Source organism: Misgurnus anguillicaudatus, chromosome 4 (assembly GCF_027580225.2).
Source record: "Misgurnus anguillicaudatus chromosome 4, ASM2758022v2, whole genome shotgun sequence".
In the NCBI taxonomy this organism is placed as follows: domain Eukaryota; kingdom Metazoa; phylum Chordata; class Actinopteri; order Cypriniformes; family Cobitidae; genus Misgurnus; species Misgurnus anguillicaudatus.
In genome coordinates, this window is record NC_073340.2 from 22,903,575 (window position 1) to 22,931,351 (window position 27,777).

Genomic DNA, 27,777 nt, shown 5'->3' on the forward strand with positions numbered 1-27,777 from the left:
ATTTGTATTGAAACTGTTATTTTTTGGCAATAAAACCTTTAAAAGTCGTTTTCTTTCAGCCATGAAAGTAAAATTAGCAGGCTTTTAATTGCTGTAAATGACAGCAGGATAGCCTACATGATCTGTGTTATCTCAAAAAATAATTCACAAATATGCAAGAAAAGGTTTGTACTCTAAAAATACTTTATTCGTAACAAACAGGAGATAAAGAATTTACAAACGTGGGGAGAGCCGAAACGTTTCAGCACTCGGACAGCGCTGTGAGTGCTTTGAAAAGCATTATTTTAAAACGGTTCTCATCTCATCATATCCACAGGCAGGGGTTAAATTGGGATTTGTTATGTGGGGGGGCTCTGCGGGGAGGGTACTTTAAGGGGTAACATGTTTAATACTGATGACAGCAAAGCCACTGGTGTGTTTTAATGACATTCTGGACCTCTGATAGGATTTGATAAGTTTCAACTTTAAATCTGTGCCAGAGATTGACCACAAAAATTTTATAAAGAGTGTCTGAATTTTAAATTATTAAAATCAATTAGTTTTTCACCCTATATCCAATTTTTGCACATGTCATTATTCACAATTGATCAAAATTTAAATTAAGTAAAAGGAAAAAACCACCATGAATAATTATATAAGATAGGCTACCCAAAAAGATTAAATTAACAAGAAAAGGTACAACACACAGTACTGTATCATCAACATGTCTTAGAAATTAGCAATAGAGATTCCCTATGCTGGTCAGCAGCGAAAACAATAGTAAGGTTTGATTTGTGTAATCAAAATACCTAAATGTATTAAACTATACAGTGAGTTATATGAAGTGTTATCCAGTTAACATACTGTAATTAGATGAGTGACATACATACTTTAGTCCTTAACACGTTTCTAGTCTTCTATTAAGTTTCCTCGACATGGGCATCATTATTACCTCTCTCTCTCTCTCTCTCTCTCTCTCTCTCTCTCTCTCTCTCTCTCTCTCTCTCTCTCTCTCTCTCTCTCTCTTTCGCTCTCTCTTTCGCTCTCTCTTTCGCTCTCTCTTTCGCTCTCTCTCTCACGCTCTCTCTCTCTCTCTTGTCTCTACAATGTCAAATGATCCTGTGTGAAATCGCGTTCTTGAAGTTCCTGAGTTGCATAACTTGCGCGAAGACGCGTTTAAAAGGAAAAGCGCGTGTTTCCGCGGCAATTGCTCCGCCCAATTCGCGTCATTTGCATCGCCCGTGCGAGGACGCGTCTGATTGCGTCTTTGCATTGACTTTGTATGTAATCTACTCGCGCAAATCGTTGAACTTGCGTTGGTGAGTATGCCCCATAATGAATGGAAACACATTATTCCCTTCGCGTCAGTGCACACGCACCAGCGCAGCGAGTACACACGCACAAGCGCACCGGGTACACTGGCACGAGCAGAGCGAGACCTTCAGCCTATGTGCCGGAGCTTAGCCCCGGACGGCCCCGGCCCAATTTAAACCCTGTCCACAGGTACAAAGTCATCGAATACAATAAATTTGTGGCGTAGTATTTAAAAAAAAAAAACATTAAAAATATGCAGGATTTTCATTTGTTTAAGCAAAACATTTAATTACTTACCAGGCTACAGGTGAAGCAGCTCTTTATGCATTCTAACGTTTCAAAATCGATCCTCATTATGTCCAAGACACTCAATAATAATCTTTTACATTTTAATCCTTTAATTTTTCATATTTTAAAACGTTTATGTGCTGCTGTGCATCCATGTATGTGATAAGCAAATGCGCGTTGTCATCCCGTTTATAGGCGCATATTACAAACGTGCTCTTTAAATAACAAAAACTATATTGCACCATTGACTTTAGACCAGGTTTTTCAATGGCGTAGTCTATTTTAATTGCCTCAAAATAGCAACATGCCAACAATGTGCCTGAACACACCTCGTTTTCAGACCAGAACGCCCATGGGCGCAAAATTGGGCGCAAATGACTCTTGCGTCACGCATTGCGATGCATTGCGCCAGGTGTATGATAGAGCCCATAGTCTTTTGTGTTCAACAGAAAAAAGAAACTCATATAGGTAAATGTTGACAGAATTTACATTTTTGGGTGAGCCTTCCCTTTAAATGCCTCACTCAGTTGCATAATCGGTTTGAATAAATCGGCTTGAATAATAGGTGTAGCATCCATGTTTCTTGACACATGTGACAGGTGAAAATGTGGATATATGGTTGTCATGTTGTCAATCACCATATGCAGGAGTAACACTTGTATTTCACACGCTAAATTTTAATTTATGGGATTCACTTCTAAATTTAAATGCAGTTTTCACTCCCATTTACTTGCATTAGAATGCGATAAAATCTCTTACCAAACTTGTTTGTGTAACTTTTCTTTCATTATGAGGAGCTAAAAGGTAAACACGATTTATTTTGCTTACTTTTTGCATGTACCCATTTGGGATCCACTGGGTGTAAGTTTCACATTTCTGCTTAAATTTTAGTCTTTTACTGCAAATGTGTTTGCCTTTTTTAAATTCGTGACCTCGTCTGTGAAGTCAAGGCTTATAATCTAATTATGGATGACCATATTAGGAGCATTAAAGTTTGATTTCTATCATTGATTTCACAATCTTTGACATGACCTTACTCAGTCAATAATAGTTAATATTATTTTACCAAAATGTAAGATTATAATTTCACAGAATGTTCTTTACATTATGTAAGTTGGTTTAATGTAAAAAAAAAAAAAAAAAAGAGGAAATCACAAAGTATGACTTTTGCTGGGTTTTCACAGACTTGATCACTCGTTTGGGATTCACTTTTATCCAAAGCAACTTTTGGTGTATTCAATCTATACATTTATTTTACTGTATCAGCATGTGTGTTTTCCAGGTCTTTTGTGTCGCTAACACAATGCTCTTGCAAATGAGCAACATGAACACAGACACCCTTTCTGTGGTAAATTAACATTAAGCTTAAAATGTGTTTGACTTTAAATATTCTATAAGCCCTGAAGCCCAGTTGGTAGAGCATTACATTAGCTCAAATGTCATGGGTTTGATACCTAGGGAACGCACATAACGCTAAAATGCATACATTGAATGCAACATACATGTAAAGTCCCCCCTTTATTAATACATTAAATTCAAATCATACTCGGTACAACATAAGCAAGGATGTTGACCTTTCTTACTAACATTCTCTGTAATGTTCTCCCCAGCGCTTCCCCCATCGCAGGCTTCCTGGATGATTATGCCTTCGTGGTGTGTGGGCTGCTGGACCTGTTCGAGGCCACGCAGAAGGTCCGCTGGTTGGAGTGGGCAGAAGAGCTTCAGCAGAGGCAAGATGAGCTCTTCTGGGATTCCCAGGGCAGTGGCTACTTCTGCAGTGACCCTTCAGATCCAACACTGCTGCTGGCTCTCAAACAGGGTGAGACACTGGAATGAACTGGCTTATATGACATTTCTGTTTTTTACTATGGTTTTAGACAGGGTTTCCCAATTAAACACAAAGCAAAGGGCCACTGTCCAAAATGTTTGCTCTGTTATTGCTTTCTGATGCTGTTGTTTTTTAACAAACAAAAAAAAAATCAGCATTTCCATGCAAGCCAACTGTTCCTGCTCATTCCCACACTAGATCTACTCGCCATTTAAAAGTGGTTCAATGGGTAACAAAACGCATTGGGTCTCATTCACTAATAATTGTGTACGTTTTTCGTATTTATACGCTCACTTAAACTTTTCACGAAAACTTTCCGCCTAATTCACAACACGTGCGTACGCACATGAATTTGTTCTTCTACTTGTTCTTACGTTAGTGAATTTGGAGTGTTCTACATGAGCGACCGCATGCACAAGGTTGGTCATTTGCATAAAAAACGCCCAAACCAGCTTCATATAAGAGTTTTCCGCAGCGCAGCGCTGGTCTGCAGAAAATTTTAGAGCAGTTTGTCATAGAAGCAAAAGAGTTTAAAAAGAAATCCATGATCATATTTATTATCTGTAAAGTTCTGTTTTGCTTTTCATTTTTGATTTGGGAGGTTTTGCTGTCACTGGAGGAAACCAGTGCTGTCCACCGACCGGAGTAACTTTAAATAAGTATTGAATGCGTTAACAAATATGACATTTAATTAATATGAATAATTTTGTGTGCACGTGTTGTCGGGAATGCGACCTTCTGTATGCGTGTGTGTGTGTATGCGTATATGCGCAATATAACTATCCTACCCTGTTTCTTGCGTATATTAATTAAAACGAAACAGAAATGAAAGTGAGATTATTTTCACTTCAATTGTTTTTACAAGTATACTTCCCGAGATTGTTTTTTGTATATGTGTCCGGTCAAGAGATGAAAGAAAACTGAATTTTGTGGGCATGCATGGCGGCTTTTTCACTTAATCCATAGCTCTAATTTATATTTTAGAGTTTCGCGGGCCAAATATTTTTCTCTCGTGGGCCGGATGTGGCCCACAGGCCACCTATTGAGGAACCCTGGTAAAAAAATATCATCACATTGGTGTTTCAAAAACACAAGAAAATTCAATTTTTTGATGATTCGGCTGTTTTAGCCAGACTCAAGCCTTGCTAAACCGATTTATCCTCACTTAACCTCATAACTGTCTCTCATTGTTTCTTATCTTTGTTGTTTCTTATCTTTCTTTTCTTTTCTCTCCCTTCCATTTCTTTTTCGGTCCGTCTTCCTGTTTCTGTAAAATTGTGATAACTCCTCTTCTGCAATTTCATATTTCTGTATAATTTCTGACCGAAAGAAGACTGTTCCAGTACGCCAAAGTCTGCTTTGTTAAAGCAATTGATATTTCTTTGAAGAAACTCCAGACCTACTTTATTTCACGGTGCAGATCGTTCATCACCTTCAGCGTGACAATGTCACGCAAGTGATATGTGAGCGCGATTTTTCATGCTTTTTTCTTTCATGTCAAAAGACACGAGACCTGAACACGCATTGAAAGCATAAGAGCACCGGAGGCTAATGTCCCCAATGACTAGGGATTCATATTTTCTCCCTAGGAACTAGACAAGCAGACTGATGTAAGCTCACAGTCGAACCACTGTGGGCTTTTAACTGATGGAAGTGTACAAATGGTACTGACACCATTGAGATATGGATGAGGGTAGAGAAAGCTAACTGCTATGTTTTGTTGTTTGCTGCTGATAAATTAAAATGGACACAAGGCAGATTTTTCACTTTTTCTGAGTGACTAGGCCATTATACAGCAAGCCAAGCGTGCAGTGTTGGCTCCATGAGGAGCCGTGTGGTGCCATCACGTGCCAGAATCGAGTCCCCTCACCTTTCTTTGTCAGTGGAAGACGGATTGCCTTTCGAAGCATCTGCCGTTCTGTATTTTACGCATTGCCCAAACTAGACAAAACCAGTCAGCTTTGCCGTTTTTTAAAACAACAGATAGTCTAGCAACTTAAGAAGAATAAAAGAAATTCGTTTAGTTTTTGTTTGTGATTGCTTCATTCCTTATAGTTTTCCATAATGCTGCTTTCACGTTGTCTTGGGAATTGTCTGTACACAAGATCAGAAATGATCATTTTGATTGCTTGATTTGTGATTTGATACATACGGAGCCCCTAAGGGGACATGGAGCAAAAATTAAATAAAGTTTGGTTTCACGTGCGCACGTGAAACTATCGCGTGCTCACGTGAAACTTTCGCGTGCGCACATGAAATTATCAGGTTTAGTTTCGCGTGCGCACATGAAACTAAACTTTATTATTTAATTTCTGCTCCATGTCCCCTTAGGGGCTTCGTATGAATCAAATCACAAATCAAACAATTAAAATGATAATTTCACGTGAGCATGCGAAACTAAACTTTAAAAAAATTCTGCACCTGAAAGTTTCACGTGAGCACATGAAACTAAACTTAAGATTCATAATGACTAGCTAGATTACATTTTTGTTCCCTCACTTTCAAAGATAGGAAACATTTTAGTGCTAATGCAACACAGACAAGAATGCACATTGGGTGTATTGATGCTTTGTCTTTGTATTTAAGCATGTTTTTTGCTGCCAGAAAGAAATGAAGTTTGGTTGTTCAAGTCTTTATACAAAATAGCAATATGAAATCTTGATGGGTAATTTTTCTTGTTTTTTTTTCATAAAAAATACACACAATGCGATCAATTCTGAATTATACCATCAACATTTAAGTTTCATTTATGACCAATACTCTGAAAGTAGGTTTTTAAGAAAATTCCTCTATGGCGTTCATGTGCCAAAATCTAAAAATACGATTATTCTTGCATGGTAGAAACACTTCACATGTTCCTCTTTTTGTGCGCATGTGGTGCTTGTGTCTTCTAAGGAAGAAGCTTCCAGATATCATCTGCATGTGTTTGGTTGGGACTGCATTGCTGTTATTCATCAGTCGTCGCTTCGGTCCCTCTCAGTTCCTAGATGCAATCTGCTCATTACCTTGTGGCACAAGGCATGGGAACTCACTCCCATCAGCCCCTCTACACACACATAAACCAACAAAGTGCAGATAAAGTAAATCAGCTCACAGCTCTGGAGCCACTTCACTTGTGATACCAGCCACTTTTAGCCTTGCGTGTCCTGATAAACGGGACCCGGTCAAATTGATATTGGAACCGTCAATGTTATGATGCCATTTTTTCCATAGCCAGACTGTTTACATGGAAAGAATACAGGTTGTTACACCCGTTGTGTTCCCGTAGGTCAATTGGTAGTGGTGCACTAACAATTCATGGGTTTGATTCCTAGGAAGTTGCACTGTAACTGGGTTTGAATAGATAAATAAATTCAAATGTCACTTTTCAGATCAAGATGGTGCTGAGCCCAGCGCGAACTCCGTCTCGGCCATGAACTTGCAACGGCTTTCCCATCTCACGGGCAGACAGGAATGGATGCAGCGTTCCCAACAATTGCTGGCCGCCTTCTCTGATAGACTGCTTAAGGTGCCAATCGCCCTTCCAGACATGGTTCGGAGTGTCATGGCCCAACATCACTCCCTTAAACAGGTAACCTCATTCTGTCCACTGTTACTGAATAGACTGAGTTTGACAGTTCAGTGCCTCTTTGTCCTTATCATGTTCATCCAAAAATAAAAATGTACTCACCCTCACGTAAGGTGACCATACGTGCCATTTTTCTGGGAAGCGTCCTTTCCAGGATTTTAGGTACGTCTTTCGCATACCTTATCGTGGTTTATTATTTCAAGTTCTATTTCAGAAAAGCAAGAGTTACATTTTAAGGTAAAAATGAAACTACATTGATTGTGTATGTTTTTAACTGAAATGTGAGAACCTTGACGATGTATGCGGTCGACAAATACGACTTCCAGAAGATGCACCTGTTTTACATGGTGATTGATGAAGTGATTGATTGATCAAGAGATTGATATCACTGATTTGTCTTACCTTAGTTCTGACAGCAGAAGATGCCCTGCAGGTGGATCGTTGTACCCCAGATGATTTGTATGGCTGACCGCATCACCAACTGCATGTCTCAGCGGTCCTAGTGTTGCTTCTGTACAATAATGCAGCCTGACAGAGTGCTTTCAATTATGCTTACATGGTACAATGATCTCAATATGTAGGGAGTCATCCTGAATTTCCTCAGGCATGATTTGCTCATGGCAAGTTTTTAGTACCTGAAGCTACTTACTAAGGGAGCCTATTGATCATGAACGGGTGGATAGTCATTTGGCAGAATCTGATATTGACTGGTGAAAAGATTTGTCCACCCTAACACCCAGCAAGCAAAAACCGAGATGTCAGGCTGCATTATTGAGATGTTGAAATGACGACTTACTATAGACCCAATATAGTCCAGCCATAAGTAACCCACTTCAACCTTAAAGGAATAGTCTATCCTTTTTCAATATTAAACTATGTTATTACCTTAACTAAGAAGAGATGATACATCCCTCTATCATCTGTGTGCGTGCACGTAAGCGCTGTGGTGCACAGCAACACTTTGATAGCATTTAGCTTAGCCCCATTCATTCAATGGTACCAAACAGAGATAAAGTTAGAAGTGACCAAACACATCAACGTTTTTCCTATTTACGATGAGTAGTTATACAAGCAATTATGGGGGCACAAAATAAAACGTAGCGCTTTTCTAAGCGGATTTAAAAGGGTAACTATAGTGTATGGCGGAATAGCACTTTTGGAGTACTTCAACTCGCCTGAAAAATCCGCTCCCCTTCTCCCTCTCATAATGACCCACTTCATTGGATACCATTGAATGAATGGGGCTAAGCTAAATGCTATCAAAGTGTCGCGGCGCGCCACAGCGCTTACATGCAAGCACTAAGATGATAGAGGTATGTATCAACTCTTCTTAGTTAAGGTGATAACATTGTTTAATATGGAAAAAGGATAGACTATTCCTTTAAATAACCTTGAAATTGGTTACATGCCATTTTTGCCAAAATGACTTGAAGTTGTATGATATTCCAACATGTAAGCAAAGTCAACAGGTGTTTGCTTTCATTTGTTTTAAACGTATACGTATCGCCTATTCTTGGGCTATGGTAGACGTCTATTAGACTTTCACTGACAGCCCAAATTCAGCATTAGCCAAAATTGCTTGCTGGGCAGTGTCTTAAAAAAACATGTGGAGCCATAGGGCAGTTTATATGCTAACCAGCAAAACAATTTCATTGGATGACCAATTAAGTCTTGACAAAGAAGCTAGATATGGGGGTAATCCAGTCTTATTGAAGAATGTTTTGGAAACCTAATGCTGTAGTCACACAAGACTTTCACCATGCAAAATTTCTACGTAGACCTCTGGGTATATGTTATGACACGCTAAAGTTTTGCTTTCATCATTGTTGCTTTTGTTTCTGTTGGACAAAATGGGACTGTGCGACACTGTTATTTTCAGTTTTCAGTCACCTGAAAAGGTCATGCTGTGATGCATAAATCATCTTTTGGTTACACGTCTTCACGTGACACGAATTCTCAAATGAGTTTACCAAACATTAATTTTGGAATGTGACGAAATGCAAACTTGTGTTTCCAGTCTGCTGCATTCGCATGCGTACGAATGGAAGTCAATGGAATGAAAAGTCCTATGTGACCACGGCATAAACGGGTCATTCTACAAAAAAGGTGGAATTCGGGTGATGGAAATCTGCTTAAATGAACTTCTTTCAAAACACCCAAAACTTCTATAATAGCATTAATTAACTTGTCAAATCTATGAATCCGCAAAACGGGAGCTTAATCTATGTTTAATTTTTAATACATTTTAATAAAGAATCAATGACGTTATATCTATAATACCTGACAAAATGAGAATATAATAATAGATAATGAATATGATAAAACTTATAAACTCAAACATTTTTCCATCTTGTTTTGTTTGTATGCTTTTATGTTGGTCAGTTAAAGGAATAGTGCTTAGGAAGTACTCATTAGAGAGCTATAAAAAAAAAAAGAGTAACACTAATGACATCCAAAAAATCTTATCTCAAAATTCTTAGATATATAATGATATTTTAGACAAATAAGGTAAGACATCTCACAAACCTTTTGCCTTCCTCTACTGCACATCTTTCACTGATCTCTTGACCCATGAAAAACTTCAAAGAGCTGATGCATTGTTTCAAAATAAAGTGCTTTGGGTAGGGTAACACCAATGACATAAATTTGGGGGACAAATATTTATTTGATATTATTCATATTAATAGTGTATTTTTTACCATTTCAGTGTTGTAGTAAATTCAAGGTAAATGTAAATTAGATTTGTTTTATAAAAAAACATGGATTTAAATAATAAGTACACAGTTCAACTTCCATGTATGATCAAAGGGACAGGGCAATTTTCAGGACCAGACATTTAAAAAAAAGTTTAAAAAAGAAAAAAAGAAAATTAAATAAATAAATTCTCTCATCATGTTAAGGACAGTCTATATTTATTAAATATATATCATTAAGGGGTTATTGTGTCAAATTAAATGATTAAGGGGTCTGCAAAAGCAAGGGACAAGCATTTCCACCTTTTTTGTAGAATGACCCAAACTTGAACTTCTCTTGGGCGATTTTTAAAGGTGCATTATGTAACTTTTAGAAGGATCTCTTGACAGAAATGCAATATACATAACTATATTATCAGTGGTGTAAACAGAGTCCTTGAAATCCTTGAAAGTTTGTGAATCAGGGGAAAAATTCAAGGCCCTGGGAAGGTTTTGAAAATATACATAAATAGATACAGGTCACTGAAAGTGCTTGAATCTATTTTATGCAAGAAGTTTTCTGGAAAAAAAGCTATATGATTCCCTGTGCAGTGTAGGATAATATCATAAAATGTCTAGCCTTTTAAACACACATACTAAACTGTTTGCTTTAAATGCTTATATCTTCTGTATCCGAATGTTGATTTATACCGAAATGCTTTTTTGCATAGTTGTGTTTGACACATGAAAACGTCTCGGGTTACGTATGTAACTGTTGTTCCCTGAAAAAGGAACGAGACGCTGCGTCTCCCTTGCCATACTTCCTGCGTCCCTGTAATGCCGTCTTTGGCAATATTTCAGATAGCTATATACTTCCTGGCTCCCGCGTCACCCTGTCTTTGTCATTAAAGGTTCTCTAAGCGAATTCACGCGTTTTAGACCATAAAAAAACGTTTGTTACATACAGCAAACATCTCCTCACTATCTGCTTGCTTCCTGTCCGCTGATCAAACTGTAAAAAAATGCGATCTCTGTAGACAGCCCAGCCTCCACAAACTGCAATAATAACAAACTGGCCAAACCTACACCAGAAACCATAACAAAGTGTTCTAACCAATAAACGCCAAGAAGGATTTGTGGGTTGGGTTTGGGCGCATTCATGAAAGCACGGAAGGGAGGGCGAGGAGTTAACTATGCTCAGTTTGCCCTGGAGGCGTCCCCAAAGTGTCACCGCAGTGACGCAGCGCGAGTTCCCTTGAAAGGGAACTATATCAATGTATCTTAAAAGGTAACACGATGTAACCTTGCTCCCACTTGAAATGTGTCCCCACATTTAGTCCTTGAATTTGAGGGTATTGGACCTGGAAAGTCCTTGAAAGGTCCTTGAATTTGAAGTTAACTAAGGTGTGGGAACACTTTGTAAAAAGACCTTACATAATGACCTGCATTGTTTTTATTACCTTAGAATGAGCCTTTTTATCTACATACATCGCGCGTCCCCCTACAGGAAGTCGTTGTCATGTTTCTACAGTAGCCCTAAAAGGACAAAATGTTCTACAGAGTGCTTCTCATTGCGTTTCGAAACTGAGGTTGATTGCAATTCGCAATCTTAACGCTAAATGGCACTAAAATACACATTACATCTTTAAATCTGAAATGTTTTTAAATCCATGGGAGACTACAGACATGGGGACAGTCAAAAGATTTTTCACAACATAATCCTCCGAGACCACACACCTGATGATTGTAGTAACGACTTCAAAGTGACGTGAGATCTCACAGAAACGCGAGATCAAACGTGACTTGAGATAAAGAAATGTTGTGGTAGTTCTTGCCTGACACATTTTAAAAGCACTTGTACTGTTGCCATATTTGTAAAACTCAATATAGTTTCTCAATATTCCTCTTTTCTATCATGTTTGTATGTGTCTTATTTCAGCTATAAAAGCTTGCAACATCCAGTTGAATCTTGCAGCTCACTTGAAGCTCTCATTGACTATTGCAGCTGTCATGATGTGGCAGCCCGATGATTAAACATGTTTGATATTTACGTTCTTGCATAGCTGTAAATGTAAAAACCCAAAATCTACTCAGCTTTTTAGGGGTCTGTTGATGTCTCCTCTATTTAGTTTTCTAAAAATATATCCGTAGCATCAACAGCCATCCGTCTGCTATGTCAGGACCATTAACTCTCGTGCCTGTCACATATCGACAAACCTTAGACTGATTGGTACCTCAGCTAGATGAAAGTTTGTACTGTTAAGACACTTTTCCAAACTTTCCCCTGTTCCAGGACAGTTGTAAAGGCTGTGAACATGTGTCACGGCTATCAGAGCTCACCAGCAGACGAGAATTCATCAGAGTAAGAGCAATAACAAGCTCGAGGTTTCTCTAAGGGCAGGACTGCTCCACATCACACCTGCCCACCTCATTACAGCACCATACACGCTGCGCTGACCCTTTCTTTATCCATTTCATTCACTTCTCATTTGTTCATTTTTTCGTTCATTCAGTTGTTCTGTTCAATGTGACAATGTCTTATTTTTATTTTAAAGATTGTTATCTGTGGCCAGCCTGACGCTGAGGACACTGCCAGTTTGATTTCCTCTGTCAGCTCCCTCTTTCTGCCTCATAAAGTAAGTGTGCTTTACTTTTTGAAAATTCTAGTTATTCATATTTATACATTTCAGAAATATAAACGAGTCTTCGCTTTATTTTTAAATAATTTTGAATAGTATATAAAATGTCTAAAAGAAAAAAACATTTATTTATTTATTTATTCATTGAACAACCTAAACACAGTCATTTGGCAAGTAGTTTTCCTCTCTTTCCTCTCATTTTTTAAGAAAGGTTGGCAGGATGTAAAGTATCAAGGGCCTTTTTCATTCCTTTTCAAAACATCTAAAAGCCTTTAGTTTATAGGCCAGCAGTGAATATGATTTGCTTCACACTTAGGCAAGTAAGGCATATAGGAGGAGGGACATTATGCTTCTAAAGAGCGTTTTAATGGACATTACATTATTTGATCCATTTTCCTGGAAGATAAAGACAAATGTGCTAAAAGTTATTTCTCTCTGCTTCTCAGCAGAACACATGATTATTATGTAGAGACTTTAAAGCTTAAAGACACAACTAAAAGCCATACAACTCTTAAAGGCACAATATGTAATTTTCACCATTTTCTAGAAGAAAACAGCGAAAGAACGTAAAACAAGAGTCGATCCGACTGACTCACAAATTATGTTCATGGATGGCGTGATGAAAAAAGGTTTGTAACCGTTATGCTGCGTTCAGACCAGCCACGGTAGAGGCGTCAAGCGCGAGTGATTTTCATGTTAAAGGTCACGTTCTTCTTGATACCAATTTAGTGTGTAATGTTGCTATAATAGCATAAATAATACCTGTTAAATGATAAAGCTCAAAGTTCACTGCCAGGCGATATATTTTCTTCAATAGAATTCCTCTTTAAAAGCCTACAACGAACGTCCGGTTTGGACTACAGCCCTCTATTTCCTGCTTTAATGACGTCAGTAAAACAGTTCATTGACTAAACTCCGCCCACAGGAATACATCAGTCACCAGCTTTGGCTCAAACAGCTCTGCTAAGCTAAGCTGCTATCGAATTACAACACACTAAACAAATTACACAATCAGAACTCGATACGTATTTCTGAAGGAGGGACTTCACATAACAAGGAAGACATCAGCCTGTTTTGAGGACAGTGAAAACAGCGCTATACAGATAAGTAAATTGTGTGAAAAATACCGCGTTTTTTTACACGTGAAACATGAACACATGTTATATTGCCCACTATAAACACAATCAAAGCTTCAAAATCACAGACAGAACGGGAGCTTTAAGTCAATGTGAAGATGCTTGACGCGCATCTGGCGGTCTCGCGGTGCGAATGAGGCATTTAGTGCGGCGCGTTAGCCGCGATTCCGCCTTATTCACGTGTCTAGTTCGCGCGAATGGCGGCAAACGGGCGAGTTGAAACGCGCCGGTTAACCAATCAGGAGCTTGCTCTGGTAGTGACGTGATTACAGAAAGCAGAGTCGCAGAAGCACTTCCCATGACGCGAATTTCCACGTGAATGTCTCGATAACTAGAATTTCACGCACGGCTTTCACGCGCGAATGAAGCGAGTAAACTCAAAATGTTCAAGCAGCAAACTAGACGCCTCAAACGTGGCTGGTGTGAACCCACGGTTACATTCTAATGTAAGCCCACAGTGTGACTTGATAAAAGCAAAAACACAGTGGCATGCTTTCCTATTTGGTGCTGCGCAGATCATTTTGCCTACGACATCAGAGTAACGCAACAATACTGCTTTTAAAACGCGATACTTTGTCACATTTTATGGCAGCAAAATTTAAAAAATAAATAAAACGAGGATAACACTGACATAATGACATTACCTAGTGACCCTATGAACAGGGGCTAAAACTGAATTAAAGTTAAAACAGAGCTCTTTGAATTCAAACATTGTTGAAAACTAGGTTTGTCAATCGATTCAAATATTTAATCTAGATTAATCGCATGATTGTCACGAGTTAACTCGTGATTAATCACAACTTAAAGGTATAGCAGAAGATTTTCCCGAATTATTTAAAAGAACCGTCCCTCCACATTTAAAAAAAAAATGCACACGCGCAACAATGTACCTCATCCCGAGAGGGAACGCCTATTAAACGCGTGCACGAAACCGAGAGAGAGCATGCAGAGAGAGAGAGCTCTGTTTACAAGTTGCTGTCGGCATGTTTTCCGTGTCTGTGCAGTTTGTGACTTGTGCCAGGGCTAGCATCGCTAATCATAGCTTACATCAACTTTTACTAGCATTGATTTTAAATGAATTTCTCCAAATAGCATGACAAAATGTACCTTTCCAGTAGAAACTTCAAGTGGGAAGCCCAACCTGTCCTATTAGCTCACACCAGCGGCCGGTGTGTGACACTCTGGTCTTGTTTCTTTCTTCATAGTCCTTTCTCTTCTTGTCATACAATTCGTAGACACTTTTTCTCTTGCGACCCTCAGACATTTTGAAAAAAACACAGTGAGAACGCGAGCTTCAATGAATGGTTGAAACCGTAGCACAACACACATATACATGTGAAAGTGCGCATGTGCAGAACGCGAACCTAGAGACATTTTTATCTCTTGTATATTAACCTAAATGTAACACTTTTCAAGTTTTTAATGCTCTAATCAACATGGGCATGGAAAAATATGGATGCTTTATGCAGATGTATGTTTATTATTAGTAAAAGAGTCGCAAAAATAATTTTGGAAAAAACATCCAATTAAAGATCTATACCTTAAAATCACTGGTAAAACTAATAGATTTGGCACAGACAAAGTCAAAAACAATATCAATATATGTTCAACTTTTTTCTTTTTATTGTTTTATTGACATTGACGCACAGTTTTAACCCTTATGTGTTGTTGGGGATGTTTTCATCCACTAGAGGTTTTTTTACTCTATTTGGCCACAACTTTCTCTCTGTTTTAGCAAATTGAATGATTTTTGGTGACAAATCTTATATTTACATATATTTTAAGAAAATACTTTGAACATTTTTAAAAACTCAATTATATACCGTGGGCAAATTTACTACCCTTTCGTGTTTTTAGTGGATGAAAAAAAAATTATTTTATAAATCTGTTAATCAACCTCAGTACTAATCAAAACTACCAAATCTTCACAAAATTACATGATTTTAACTCTTTAATTGCCAAGTTTATAAGTGGTGTCACTGATTTGGGGAAAATCAAAATCACAGATTTTCAATATAAAAAGTGATTGTAACCTATATATTTTTTTAACCTTTTTCACAGTCTTGGGCATGCCAAAGATTAGTAAAAACATTGGCTTTGAAGGATTTTTAGTTTTTGTGTAGCATCAGTTTTTATTTTTTTTCTCCCTCATTTATTGTTAGTGGCTGTTTTTGCCCCATTGACTTCCATTATAACCATATTTTTTGATTGCAGAGCTATGACACTTTTTTATCATGCATTTTTGAATGTTGGTGTTTTTTCCTTTTGCTAAGAGGTCAAATTTGTCATTTTTACTGTTGATCACCATGTGGCACTATTAACCCTTTAGTAGGCCTATGCAAAAACAGAGCTTAATTTCTGGCTTGTACATTGAGTTATCTGGAGTATAACTCCATATATATAAGTGATATAGCCAATTAGTATGAGGGGATAATTAGTAGGCCAACGGGTAAGTTTGGCCAGGATGCCGGGGCACACCCCTACTCTTTTTTGAAGGACTTCCTGCGATTTTTAAAGACCACAGAGAGTCAGGACCTCGGTTTAACGTCTCATCCAAAGGACTTAACAGTATATAGATGATTTCACTTGTACACGACACATTCAGTGGTTTACACAGACCACTGTGTTCATTGGAGCGTGGTCATGCTAATGAGTTCACTAAAGTAATCTCCAGCGAAAGGTCAAGTTGTCAGTTTTTAACCTATACATGCTGACGCGCATACTGCGAGGCAAGGTCCGAGACAATGGCAACGAGACGCGCTTTGAATTTTAGAATAATTAGTAAATTCTTGCAAGTGGTCTGCAGACCACTAGCCTTAGGCTTGGCTTTGCATCTTTTTTCTTTTACTAAATGTCATAGCTCAGGATAGCATTTGCACTCTTTTTTGGCCTATTACCGAGCGATTCTCTGTCTGCTCTTTTCCCCGCACTGCAACAGGAAGAGCAAACACACACACACACACACACACACACACACACACACACACACACACACACACACACACACACATGCGCTGAGCACCTGGCCTTGCAGGTTTTAAGTGTGAAATATCAATATCAAGCACAACAGAGTACACACTAGGGTCTAACCTTTTGCCATTTATTGCAGAAGTCTAACATCCATTATTGTATGTGAAAACCCCCGGAGAGATCCAGCCTTCTTTTTTTTTTAAGCCTGGAAAAATGGGAGGGTTTCTAAAGAGAACGGATGAGAGGGTTCGTGAATAAAAATAGGCCGGGGGTCTCACTGTGGTAGCAGTAGGTGGGTTAGTATGAAGAACGCCCGAGGTCGGCTCTGACTGCGTAAGCATCTTCTATGTAATATGTTGCGTCAAAGGTTGAGTTTGATCTCATTTTGCATCATTTATTAACATCGTTCCTCTCTGCGTTGCAGCAGTGGCTTTTGCTCATTCATCTTCTGTCTCATTTAAACTTATGTAATCTTAATGATTCCATATCTCAGAGGTATAATACTAAGGTCACATTGTAGAGAGTTCATAAGAGAGGTTTATCCTTTTTCGCTATCTATCTAGAAACAACTCAAATTCAACCCTGTTTACTGTTACAACCTTCTTATTGTGTTTGATTCATCAGCTGAATTTGGGCCGATTTTCCCCTTACGACAATCCTAGATAGAGTCCTGATTGTCTTTGTGGTTACACCGATTATCTCGATTAAGAGCGTCTGAATCTGCTTGGAAGCACGGCGGGGCCGCTTCGATCGCAAATCGTAAATTAGGGCCACATACAAACGACTGATTCATTCATGAACCGAACATCACTAATGCACAGTCCAAAGTGAGATGGACATTAGAGATGTAAAGCAGTCCATTTTATTAATGCCATTTCTTTATGACCATTTTTTGCCATGTTTGTTTACTGTGATGCCACGTTTGTCCGTAAGAAACTTTGTGAGATCTCTGCGAGACTTCCTCTGTTCTCAGCTGAGACTGGCGTTGTCTGTGAAGTTAATCTGATGGTGCGTGGTGTGCTGTCATGGCCACATAGCGGCACTTCACACACTATAGGAACAAACGTGTTAAAGGGATAGTTCATCTTCGTAACACATTTTAAGATGTTTTATATTTAATCCGAGAGCTCTTTGACCCTTTATTGAAAATCTACGTACGGTATACTGTCCATGTCCAGAAAGGTCATAAAAACATAATCAAATTTTGGTCCAAAAATAAAAAAAATTACGACTTTATTCAGCATTGTCTTTTTGTTATCGTCAGACATGTTTGCAAAGTTTTTTTTTCTCAGACTTAAATTGTGCGTCTCCCTCAAACTGCGCTCGGGCGCACAAAAAAAAAACAGCTGGGGCGCACCAGATAACACGTCAGCCGCGTCATACGTCATCTGCGTCACTGCAGTTACGTGACTTTAGTCTCGCGCATGCGCTTCACAACAGACCAGGAAGGGAAGACAATGCTGAATAAAGTGGTATTTTTTTTTATTTTTGGACCAAAATGTATTTGTGATGCTTCAACACATTCTAACTGACCCACTGATGTCACATGGACTACTTTGATTATGTTTTTATTACCTTTCTGGACATGGACAATATACCATACATAGATTTTAATGAAGGGTCAACAAGCTTTCGGACTAAATATAAAACATCTTAAACTGTATTCTGAAGATGAACGGAGGTCTTAAGAGTTTGAAACGACATGAGGGCGAGTCATTAATGACTTTATTTTCATTTTTAGGTGAACTAACCCTTTAAATTGTCGATTTTTCTCTCAAATTTTGAGAATCTGATAAGATCTTTTGGTGTACCTGGCTGTAACCTGTGCAGATAGTGAAAATCCTAACTTTAGATATTAAGCGAATACTTCTGTTAGTGATTTGTGCCAGTTCATATCTGCCACTGTGGTTGCATTGCCTGTTGGTTAATAAAAGACGCTTCAGTAATACTTGTGTAGCCGCTCTATCAGGTGTGTCAATGTGCATCAGTTAGCTACATTACATCTCACAAAAGTGAAGAAACATCTGGAGCTGCACCTGCACAGGTGGTTCACACATTTCCTCGAGCGGATAGAGACTCGTTCATTTGTTACAGGAGCAACCAATCCATCACAATGACAAACGCTGGGAAAGATACGCAGCCTTGTGGGCCTCTGAGCGTTTCGTGTCTTTCACTGTACTTTTACGTACAGTTCCTGAGTGCAGACCTAGCGTTTGCAAAAAGCATAAATCACAAAATCTCTAGGAAGAAAGGGACTTGTCTAGTTTTTTTTTTCAATTTCATTTCAACAGCATATGCTCATATGTTCGGTCCACAAGTTAAACCAACCAATCCACAGAACTCGGCCCCATTTCTTAGGCACGAGAAGAGGCTGCAAGTACTGAGTTAGTGTTTATAAAAAGTTAATGTCGAATTACATCTGTTCAGGCAGCGATAAAGCGACACTGCTCACACACACATACCAAGACCCACACTTCTCATTGCTTATCTGTGACTAAGCCTCAGATAGACTCTGGTCTGAATTGTTTATTTAATTGACCTGGACATGATGGAAAGATCCGGCTGTATCAGGCCGTTGATTGCAGAGTCGGAAGGGCTTACTAAAAAATACATGACTCTCTGGTATTGAATTGAACCTGCAGTCAAATCATCACCGCTGACTTTAAATCCTTAAAGGTTCTTGCTATTTTTAGAGAAGCGATAAACTACGGCATTTACCATTTTATATTCTGGTGTTATGAAGAAATGTTTGGATAATGGCAAGAAATGCTTCACCCGAAAATTTTGAATCTGTTATTATTTGCTTAAGGAATATTCCATTTTCTTAAAAGAAAAATCCAGATAATTTACTCACCACCATGTCATCCAAATTGTTGATGTCTTTCTTTGTTCAGTCGAGAAGAAATTATGTTTTTTGAGGAAAACATTGCAGGATTTTTCTCATTTTAATGGACTTTAATAGAGCCCAACATTTAATACTTAACTCAACACTTAACAGTTTTTTTTAACGGAGTTTCAAAGGACTATAAACAATCCCAAACGAGGCATAAGGGTCTTATCTAGCGAAACGATTGTCATTTTTGACAAGAAAAATAAAAAATATCCACTTTTAAACCACAACTTCTCGTCTTGATCCGGTCGTGATGCGCCAGCGTGACCCCACGCAATACGTCATGACGTCAAGAGGTCACAGAGGACGAACGCGAAACTCCGCCCCAGTGTTTACAAGTGTGTTGAAAGAGGACCGTTCCTACGTTATTGTATGTCAACTGATACTAATTAATGTCTTTGTGTCAGTTTATTGTTTACAACGGTCCGCAAATTTGCGTTTTATATATGTAAAACGTGACCTCCCTACATCACTACGCATTTACGTTAGGTCACGCTGGACCGGATCTAGACGAGAAGTTGTGGTTTAAAAGTGGATATTTTTTATTTTTCTTGTCAAAAATGACAATCGTTTCGCTAGATAAGACCCTTATGCCTCGTTTGGGATCGTTTATAGTCCTTTGAAACTCCATTGAAAAAAACTGTTAAGTGTTGAGTTAAGTATTAAATGTTGGGCTCTTTTAAAGTCCATTAAAATTAGAAAAATCCTGCAATGTTTTCCTCAAAAAACATAATTTCTTCTCGACTGAACAAAGAAAGACATCAACTTTTTGAATGACATGGTGGTGAGTAAATTATCTGGATTTTTCTTTTAAGAAAATTGAATATTCCTTTAACCCACGCGCTTAACCCACACGACTAGCTCTGACATTTTGGGAAATAATGCACTTGTCGATTATGAATTAAAATGTTTCTTTTTATGCAACTAGAAACTAACAAATTCACTTCACCTAAAACTTCAGAATACTTTGAATATTATATGGATATGAATATTATTTTAGGATACTTTCATGGTGCTTTAGCAACATTAGAAGCTTGAAAGATCCAATTTATATTTATTTTAATTGCATGAAAATGCAACCAGTCCTTTGTTTCGCATTATTTTCTTTTCACATTATTACTTGTGTTCTAGAGTAGAACTGTGGAATGACTTTAGGATGAATAACAAAAGACAGAATTTTTATTTTTTGTAAAACTAATCCTTTAATAGCAAAAATATGTTTGTGTATGTAAAAATAATTAGGGATAATTAGGGATTTCCAAATCCGTACTGAGTAATATCTGCTTTCAGTTACATGGTAAGATAAAGCTACATTTTTCATTTTTCTCTTTAATCTTTGTTTATCATTTGTAACTAAACAGATGTATATCTGGAAAGGTACAAATGATTCTCACCTGCAGACTTACGACATGAATTAAATGTAATAAGAGCCATCATTTTAAGTGACTAAATGAGCCAGATCCTGCACTTGTCTCCATGCCGCTGGGTATTCTTTATAAACAACGGAAAGTAGAGCTTTTCCCGGCTCATTACAGTCATATAAATCCTCGCAATGGAAATATCATGCATCAGAATTCCTCAAACAAAACCCAAAAACCCACATACAAACACGCTTCCATATCATTTTCTGCTTTTCTGTGTGAAAATGTAAAATTGAATCAGAGCCCCCAAAGACTCTGGAGTTGATGAGATTTCCTGCTCGTACATCACGAGGGCATTTAGAGTGTCATCGGGTTTGGCTTTCCTCTTTAAACCGAGACTCTCCATCTGACACTGGCTCACCCCGCAGCGGGTTTCTGTAGATATGGCCGTAATAGATTTAACCTGAGCACACCGGGGGTTATCAAAACATTTTTCTCATTTTAAGTTTCATTGTCCGGTCATCTATCTATACAGCAAAATGCAGTTGTTTGAGTGCACTTATGGGGTTTGGTAATTTGCTCTTCCGAGGGGCGCAAATTCAAAATAAGTGTTCGAGGTGTCATGTGTGTTGCTTGTGTTTTCAAAATATGTGTTTGCTGCGTCATGTGAACCATGTGCGTCATGTGTTTTGTCAATGTAAGTGCCTGCTGCACATGCGACACCCCCTTAACAGTAAACTCTGATTACGCATGAGATTATGCGAATATCTGGCAAATGCGAGCATCTCTGTTATCATAAATCCTTTAGACGCGTCTGTAGCAGGCACTTATTTTGACAAAACACGTGATGCACATAGGTTCACTCGACGTGCCGAACACAGATTTTGAAATTACGAACCACACACGATGGGCTACATACATGTTGTGACGAACTTCGTATCGTGTGCCCTCGAAAAAAGAAGTCACCGGCCGCCACTGGTAATACGCCTGCCTCTTATTATTAGATGTGTTTCAGCTTGACCTGAAATTGAAAATTATAATTTCATTCTCCATTTGACTGTGCACTTCATTGAACAGAGCAAATTTCTCTAAAGCTTTGCTCACACTTCAAGCATAGGATAGTCACCCTTTAATTTTAAAATTCTGTCATAATTTACTCACTTCCATGTTGTTACAAACCTTTACAAATTTCTTTGTCTTGATGAACACAAAGGAAGATATTTTGAGGAATGTTTTTAACCAAATCGTTCAGAAACCCCAATTACTTGTTATTCCGTGTTATTTTTTCCTATCACGGAAGTCAGTGGGGCTTCCGAAATCTGTATCAGTTGCTTTAGAGTAGGCCTAGCTGTCAGTGTGAAAAGAGATGATGGAAAACTGGACATTTTGCTTCTGCTGATGATGTTTATCATGCTATGTTGCTGAATATGAGAGTGTAACTGACAGAGGCCTTTTTATTCATGAATGTAACATGTCCAAAACCCCTGACTTGTTTTTATATAAGAGGAAGATAAAATAGAGTTGTCAGAAACAATTCAAGATAATGTTGCATCTATTGTATTCTAATAAATATACATTTAATCTAGAAAATGACTTGAAATTCAATCAGATAATTCAGACTGAAATGCATTTTAAAATCAGATTTTAATCGAATTTCAAATTACTATTAGATGTAGTTTGGATCAGCTTTGTAAACATCTAATTTGATGTACTTTTTAGACTATAAGGGTGCTTTCACACCTGCCTTATTTAGTTTGGTTGAATCTTACCAGAGTTTGATAGCTCACTCGGTGCGGTTTGTTTGGGCAGGTGAGAATGCAGCAATCGAACTCTGGTGCGCACCAAAAACGGACCCAACAAGCGGACCGAGACCTCCTTGAAGAGGTGGTCTAGGTACACTTTCAAACTGGAGTGGTTCGTTTGTGGTAAAAACACGATTCGAGATTGAACTGACCTAACGGAAAAAGTACTGCGCATTTTTGGATTACACCAGCTGCGTAGTCAGCTGCTCTGTGCATTATGGGATGAGAAAGTGTTTGTTGACAGTTGCTGCGTCCGAAACCGCCTACTTCCATACTATATAGTAGATGAACGAAGAGCAGTAGGCGAGTATGTCCGAATACGTAGTATTACAAAAACAGTATGCGAAAAGTACCCGGATTACCTACTACTTCCGGATAGATTTCGAAGCGTGCACGATGGACACTTCACTATCCCATGATGCCCCAGGAGGGAAGTTATGCAACGAAGAAGAAAGGCGAAAGCAGCGATGTGGCCGTTTTCGCACTGGTATGACATGACGTGTAGACCACCTATGTCACGTGATATATCAACATGGCGGATTTAGTATGTCCGAACCGCATTCATACTACTAGGATTCATACTATACAGTAACAGTACCCACTGTTTTAACAGTCAGTAAGTACTTCATCTCATTCAGTACCTACTGAACAGTTTCTATTAGTGATATTAGCACAATGGCAGGTCGAGGACATACCTGGAGTTGCAAGGAGGTGCGGAGCCTCAGAAATTTTTCTCCTTTTTGTTTACTTCCGGTATTCCGTTGGAATTTCCCGCACATTGATTCTGACCAATCAAGAAGCAGTTTAGAAAATATGTACAAAGACATGCGGCCAATGAGTGATGTGGATCTCATTACATTACTGAAATTTGGTTAGTTTCAACTGGTGCGGACCAGAGCGATCAGTGTGGTGTTAAAAGGAACCAAAACTACTAAAAAGCTACAATGTGCAATTTTTTTTTGGTCCAGATCAAATGATCTGAACTACAGATGTGAAAATAACACGTTTCAATCATATATGCCAGAAAATTAAATGTTTGCTCCAGTATATGCATGCATAAAGCCAAAATGTCCTTGTAAACAGACTTAGCTCATGAATATGAGCATGTGTCTATACAGGCCCTACGGTAATCTAAAGGGCCACAAATAATTCTCAATCGTGACCTGAGACCCTACCACACGCTTACCTGATTAAAACAACAAAATGAATCATTCTCATTCTGCCGTAAATATTGAGCACACACTGTATTTTGGCGCTCAGTGTGCCCTTAATGTGATAATGGCATGTTCAACCTCATTGAACATTTGATGCAAAGTATATTACAGGTTTATGAAAACAAAGGTCAACAGCGGTTTGGGGACGCTACCCTGAAAATACATTCCTCACAATCTGTAATAGATAATGTTTTTTAAATTCAAATCCAGTTATTGTATTATCCGTTCCTGCATTTTGGGGCACAGGGTTTAATTTTGGAGAATGTGGTATGTAAAAATCTCCTGCTTCACAGTCTCATCTGTTCCTGCTTATTTAGTTCAGATTTGCTACAGGACTCTTGAATTCAAGGCACTCGTTGAATCAATTAATCCCACCCGTTGCGATCTGTAGGCATGATTAAAATTGTTGAAATAAAATTGTCCATAACTTTAATTAGGCTAAAGTCTGTGCTGATTATAAGGTGGTGCGTGTCCTCATGGGGCTTATTACAGTAGAATACGAAGCGTAAGAACATCCACTCCATCTATATGATGATGGCAACCAGCTGCTCGCTGCAGTCACATGACTTCCTTGTCTTCTGAAAGATATGAGCCTGTTTTGAGATCAATTTAGAGCGTTTGAATACACAAGGATAAAGGAAGGCTGTTTGCCCAATGAGATTTGTTTGGTTAAAAGTTTTGGCTGCAATTAAAGAAAAGCGAACAACTTTGAATTTGGTTTGTTTTGCACATGAATAATAGAATATGAGATAGAAGTCAACAGTTGAGAAGGTAACTTACTATGAGCCTGTATGAATTTAAAGGTGCCATAGAATAAAAAACTGAATAGGCATAGATGAGAAAAAGAGCTCTGTACATGGTAATGACATATTGCGAGTTTTCTCGTTTTTATGTAAACCTCGTGCAAGCAAAAGACAGCTGGAAATCAGGCCAATCTCAACATAACACTGACTGTGATGTCACAGTCGAGATCTACGCCCCCAATGTAGACAGCTGGAAAACAGGCCAATCTCAACATAACACTGACTGTGATGTCACAGTCGAGATGTACGCCCCCAACGTAGACAGCTGGAAAACAGGCCAATCTCAACATAACACTGACTGTGATGTCACAGTCGAGATGTACGCCCCCAAAGTTAAATTACACATTAAATTAATTACAAAGTTGGTAAAATGCTAAAAACAAAGTTGTGATTGCTAAGCGCTATATGCCAGTTAATGCTATATGGTAGCGTTAAGGGTGAAGTTCTACTATTGACATTACAGTTACGTTTGCAGGTCCATACTGAAAAAACACAAACTTACCACTCAGAAACGTTCATTAAGAATCACCAAACAATTTGTTTTTCCTCATTCTGTATTTTCGTCTGATACAGGCTCAAACACAACAAGGTCTGTTTACTAATGTGAGCTACTGGCATGAGCCTCAGAGCAGAGCAATCTGAGCAGAGCTCAAAATAATTATTCATGACCCTTCCAAATAGGGCAAAAATAGACCATTTAATTCAAAGGACAAATCCTAGAGTTGTAAATGGACATGTCAATAGTTTCTGGCACTTAATAAATAAAGTTACATACCTTCTATGTAAATATCAAAGAACAATTTAACATATTATTTCAATGCATTTTTTGACACCTTTATTAAATGCAAGATTGGCATTTGTTTGATTTTAAATATTTTTTTACGTTTTGTTCCTACTTATTCCTACTTGGACACAAGTTATCCAAAATAAACGGACCATATGGAAGAAAGACCAAAAATCTATTAAATAATTATCCATCAATCTATCTATCTAGATGCCTATATATGAACAGAGAATAAAAAACATACTTTTAATATTACTTTTCAGCTGTCACTGGGGCAGTACCTTTTAAAAAGGTCCAAATATGTACCATTAGGTACAGATATGTATACACTCATCTAAAGGATTATTAGGAACACCATACTAATACTGTATTTGACCCCCTTTCGCCTTTAGAACTGCCTTAATTCTACGTGGCATTAATTCAACAAGGTGCTGAAAGCATTCTTTAGAAATGTTGGCCCATATTGATAGGATAGCATCTTGCACTTGATGGAGATTTGTGGGATGCACATCCAGGGCACGAAGCTCCCGTTCCACCACATCCCAAAGATGTTCTATTGGGTTGAGATCTGGTGACTGTGGGGGCCATTTTAGTACAATGAACTCATTTTCATGTTCAAGAAACCAATTTGAAATGATTCAAGCTTTGTGACATGGTCCATTATCCTGCTGGAAGTAGCCATCAGAGGATGGGTACATGGTGGTCATGAAGGGATGGACATGGTCAGAAACAATGCTCAGGTAGGCCGTGGCATTTAAACGAAGCCCAATTGGCACTAAGGAGCCTAAAGTGTGCAAAGAAAACATCCCCCACACCATTACACCACCCCACCAGCCTGCACAGTGGTAACAAGGCATGTTGAATCCATGTTCTCATTCTGTTTACGCCAAATTCTGACTCTACCATCTGAATGTCTCAACAGAAATTGAGACTCATCAGACCAGGCAACATTTTTCCAGTCTTCAACTGTCCAATTTTGTTGAGCTTGTGCAAATTGTAGCCTCTTTTTCCTGTTTGTAGTGGAGATGAGTGATACCCAGTGGGGTCTTCTGCTGTTGTAGCCCATCCGCTTCAAGGTTGTGTGTGTTGTGGCTTCACAAATGCTTTGCTGCATACCTCGGTTGTAACGAGTGGTTATTTCAGCCAAAGTTGCTCTTCTATCAGCTTGAATCAGTCGGCCCATTCACCTCTGACCTCTAGCATCAACAAGGCATTTTCGCCCACAGGGCCGCCGCATACTTGATGTTTTTCCCTTTTAACACCATTCTTTGTAAACCCTAGAAATGGTTGTGCGTAAAAATCCCAGTAACTGAGCAGATTGTGAAATACTCAGACCGGCCCGTCTGGCACCAACAACCATGACACGCTCAAAATAGCTTAAATCACCTTTCTTTCCCATTCTGACATTCAGTTTGGAGTTCATGAGATTGTCTTGATCAGGACCACACCCCTAACTGCATTGAAGCAACTGCCATGTGATTGGTTGATTAGATAATTGCATTAATGAGAAATTGAACAGGTGTTCCTAATAATGCTTTAGGTGAGTGTACATTTGACACCAATATGTACCTTTGAGATACTAATATGTAAGTTTGAGGTACTTATATGAAGGTGCAAAGCTGTACTTTTTGAAATGGTACTGCCACAGTGATAGCTGGGGTACATATTTTGACCATTTGTTTTTACAGTGTTGATACAAATTCCCCAGATGACTAATAAATAATAATGCTTCAGCAACAGAGTACTGTATTTGAAGTAACTAAATGCCCAACCTTTGTTGCATCAAAAGGGTCTTTTAAAAACTGACCAGCTTATTTGACTGCTTTTATAAATGAGGGGATAAAATAGAATGCTGGTATAGCACATAGCACATTGGACCTTTTTACAACTAAATTAAAATTAAATATCATTAGGTCATGCTATTTTCTGTTCACCCCACATTTTTTATAAGTGCCCCCCTTCAAGTGGCCCGCATTGGAGTGTGGCACTTTTGTACTGCAAAGAATCCTTGACTTTACGGTCTGATTACTGAGACAAATGGCTCTGATTCCCTAACAAGGCCGCAGAGACGTGACAACAAGCAGAGAGGTCTCAAAGCATCCCAGTGAGGACGAAAGAGAGGATGAATATCAAGTAAAGGCTTGAAAAAGGATTTAGATATTCAGAAACACAATGGTGAATTATACTAGACCTAATTTACTCTGGCTGTCCTAAAATCTGACACAGGCAAAAAACTCCTCCAGAGAAGATTGAGAGTTCATGATCTCTCTTCGCCTTGTCTTTATAATCACATTTGACGTCAGCTAATCCCCCCATCTCATATTTTCAAACTCAGGTCACATATTATCACCATCGCTCATGTCTAATAAAGAATCTGTCTCTGCATCTCGATCTTTAGCCAACACTCCAGAACACGCCCCGGGTGTGCTTCGCAGTTCTTGCTGTTTTATCTGTCACATAAATTTTCCATGGAGAAACAGCCCCCGAGAGCTTACCTTGTAATCGCTCAACCACAAACTTGTGATAAAG

The 27,777-nt window shown here is 38.5% G+C and overlaps 1 protein-coding gene across 1 annotated transcript in view; it reads left to right on the plus strand.

The window, feature by feature from the left end:
- The window catches only part of spata20 (spermatogenesis associated 20), a 61,632-nt gene that overhangs the window by 15,254 nt on the left and 18,601 nt on the right, over positions 1-27,777 (plus strand). The window contains exons 13-15 of the mRNA XM_055175351.2: positions 3,192-3,400; positions 6,781-6,980; positions 12,205-12,285. Of these exons, the coding sequence (XP_055031326.2) occupies positions 3,192-3,400; positions 6,781-6,980; positions 12,205-12,285 (490 nt within the window). The remainder of the gene's footprint in view (positions 1-3,191; positions 3,401-6,780; positions 6,981-12,204; positions 12,286-27,777) is intronic.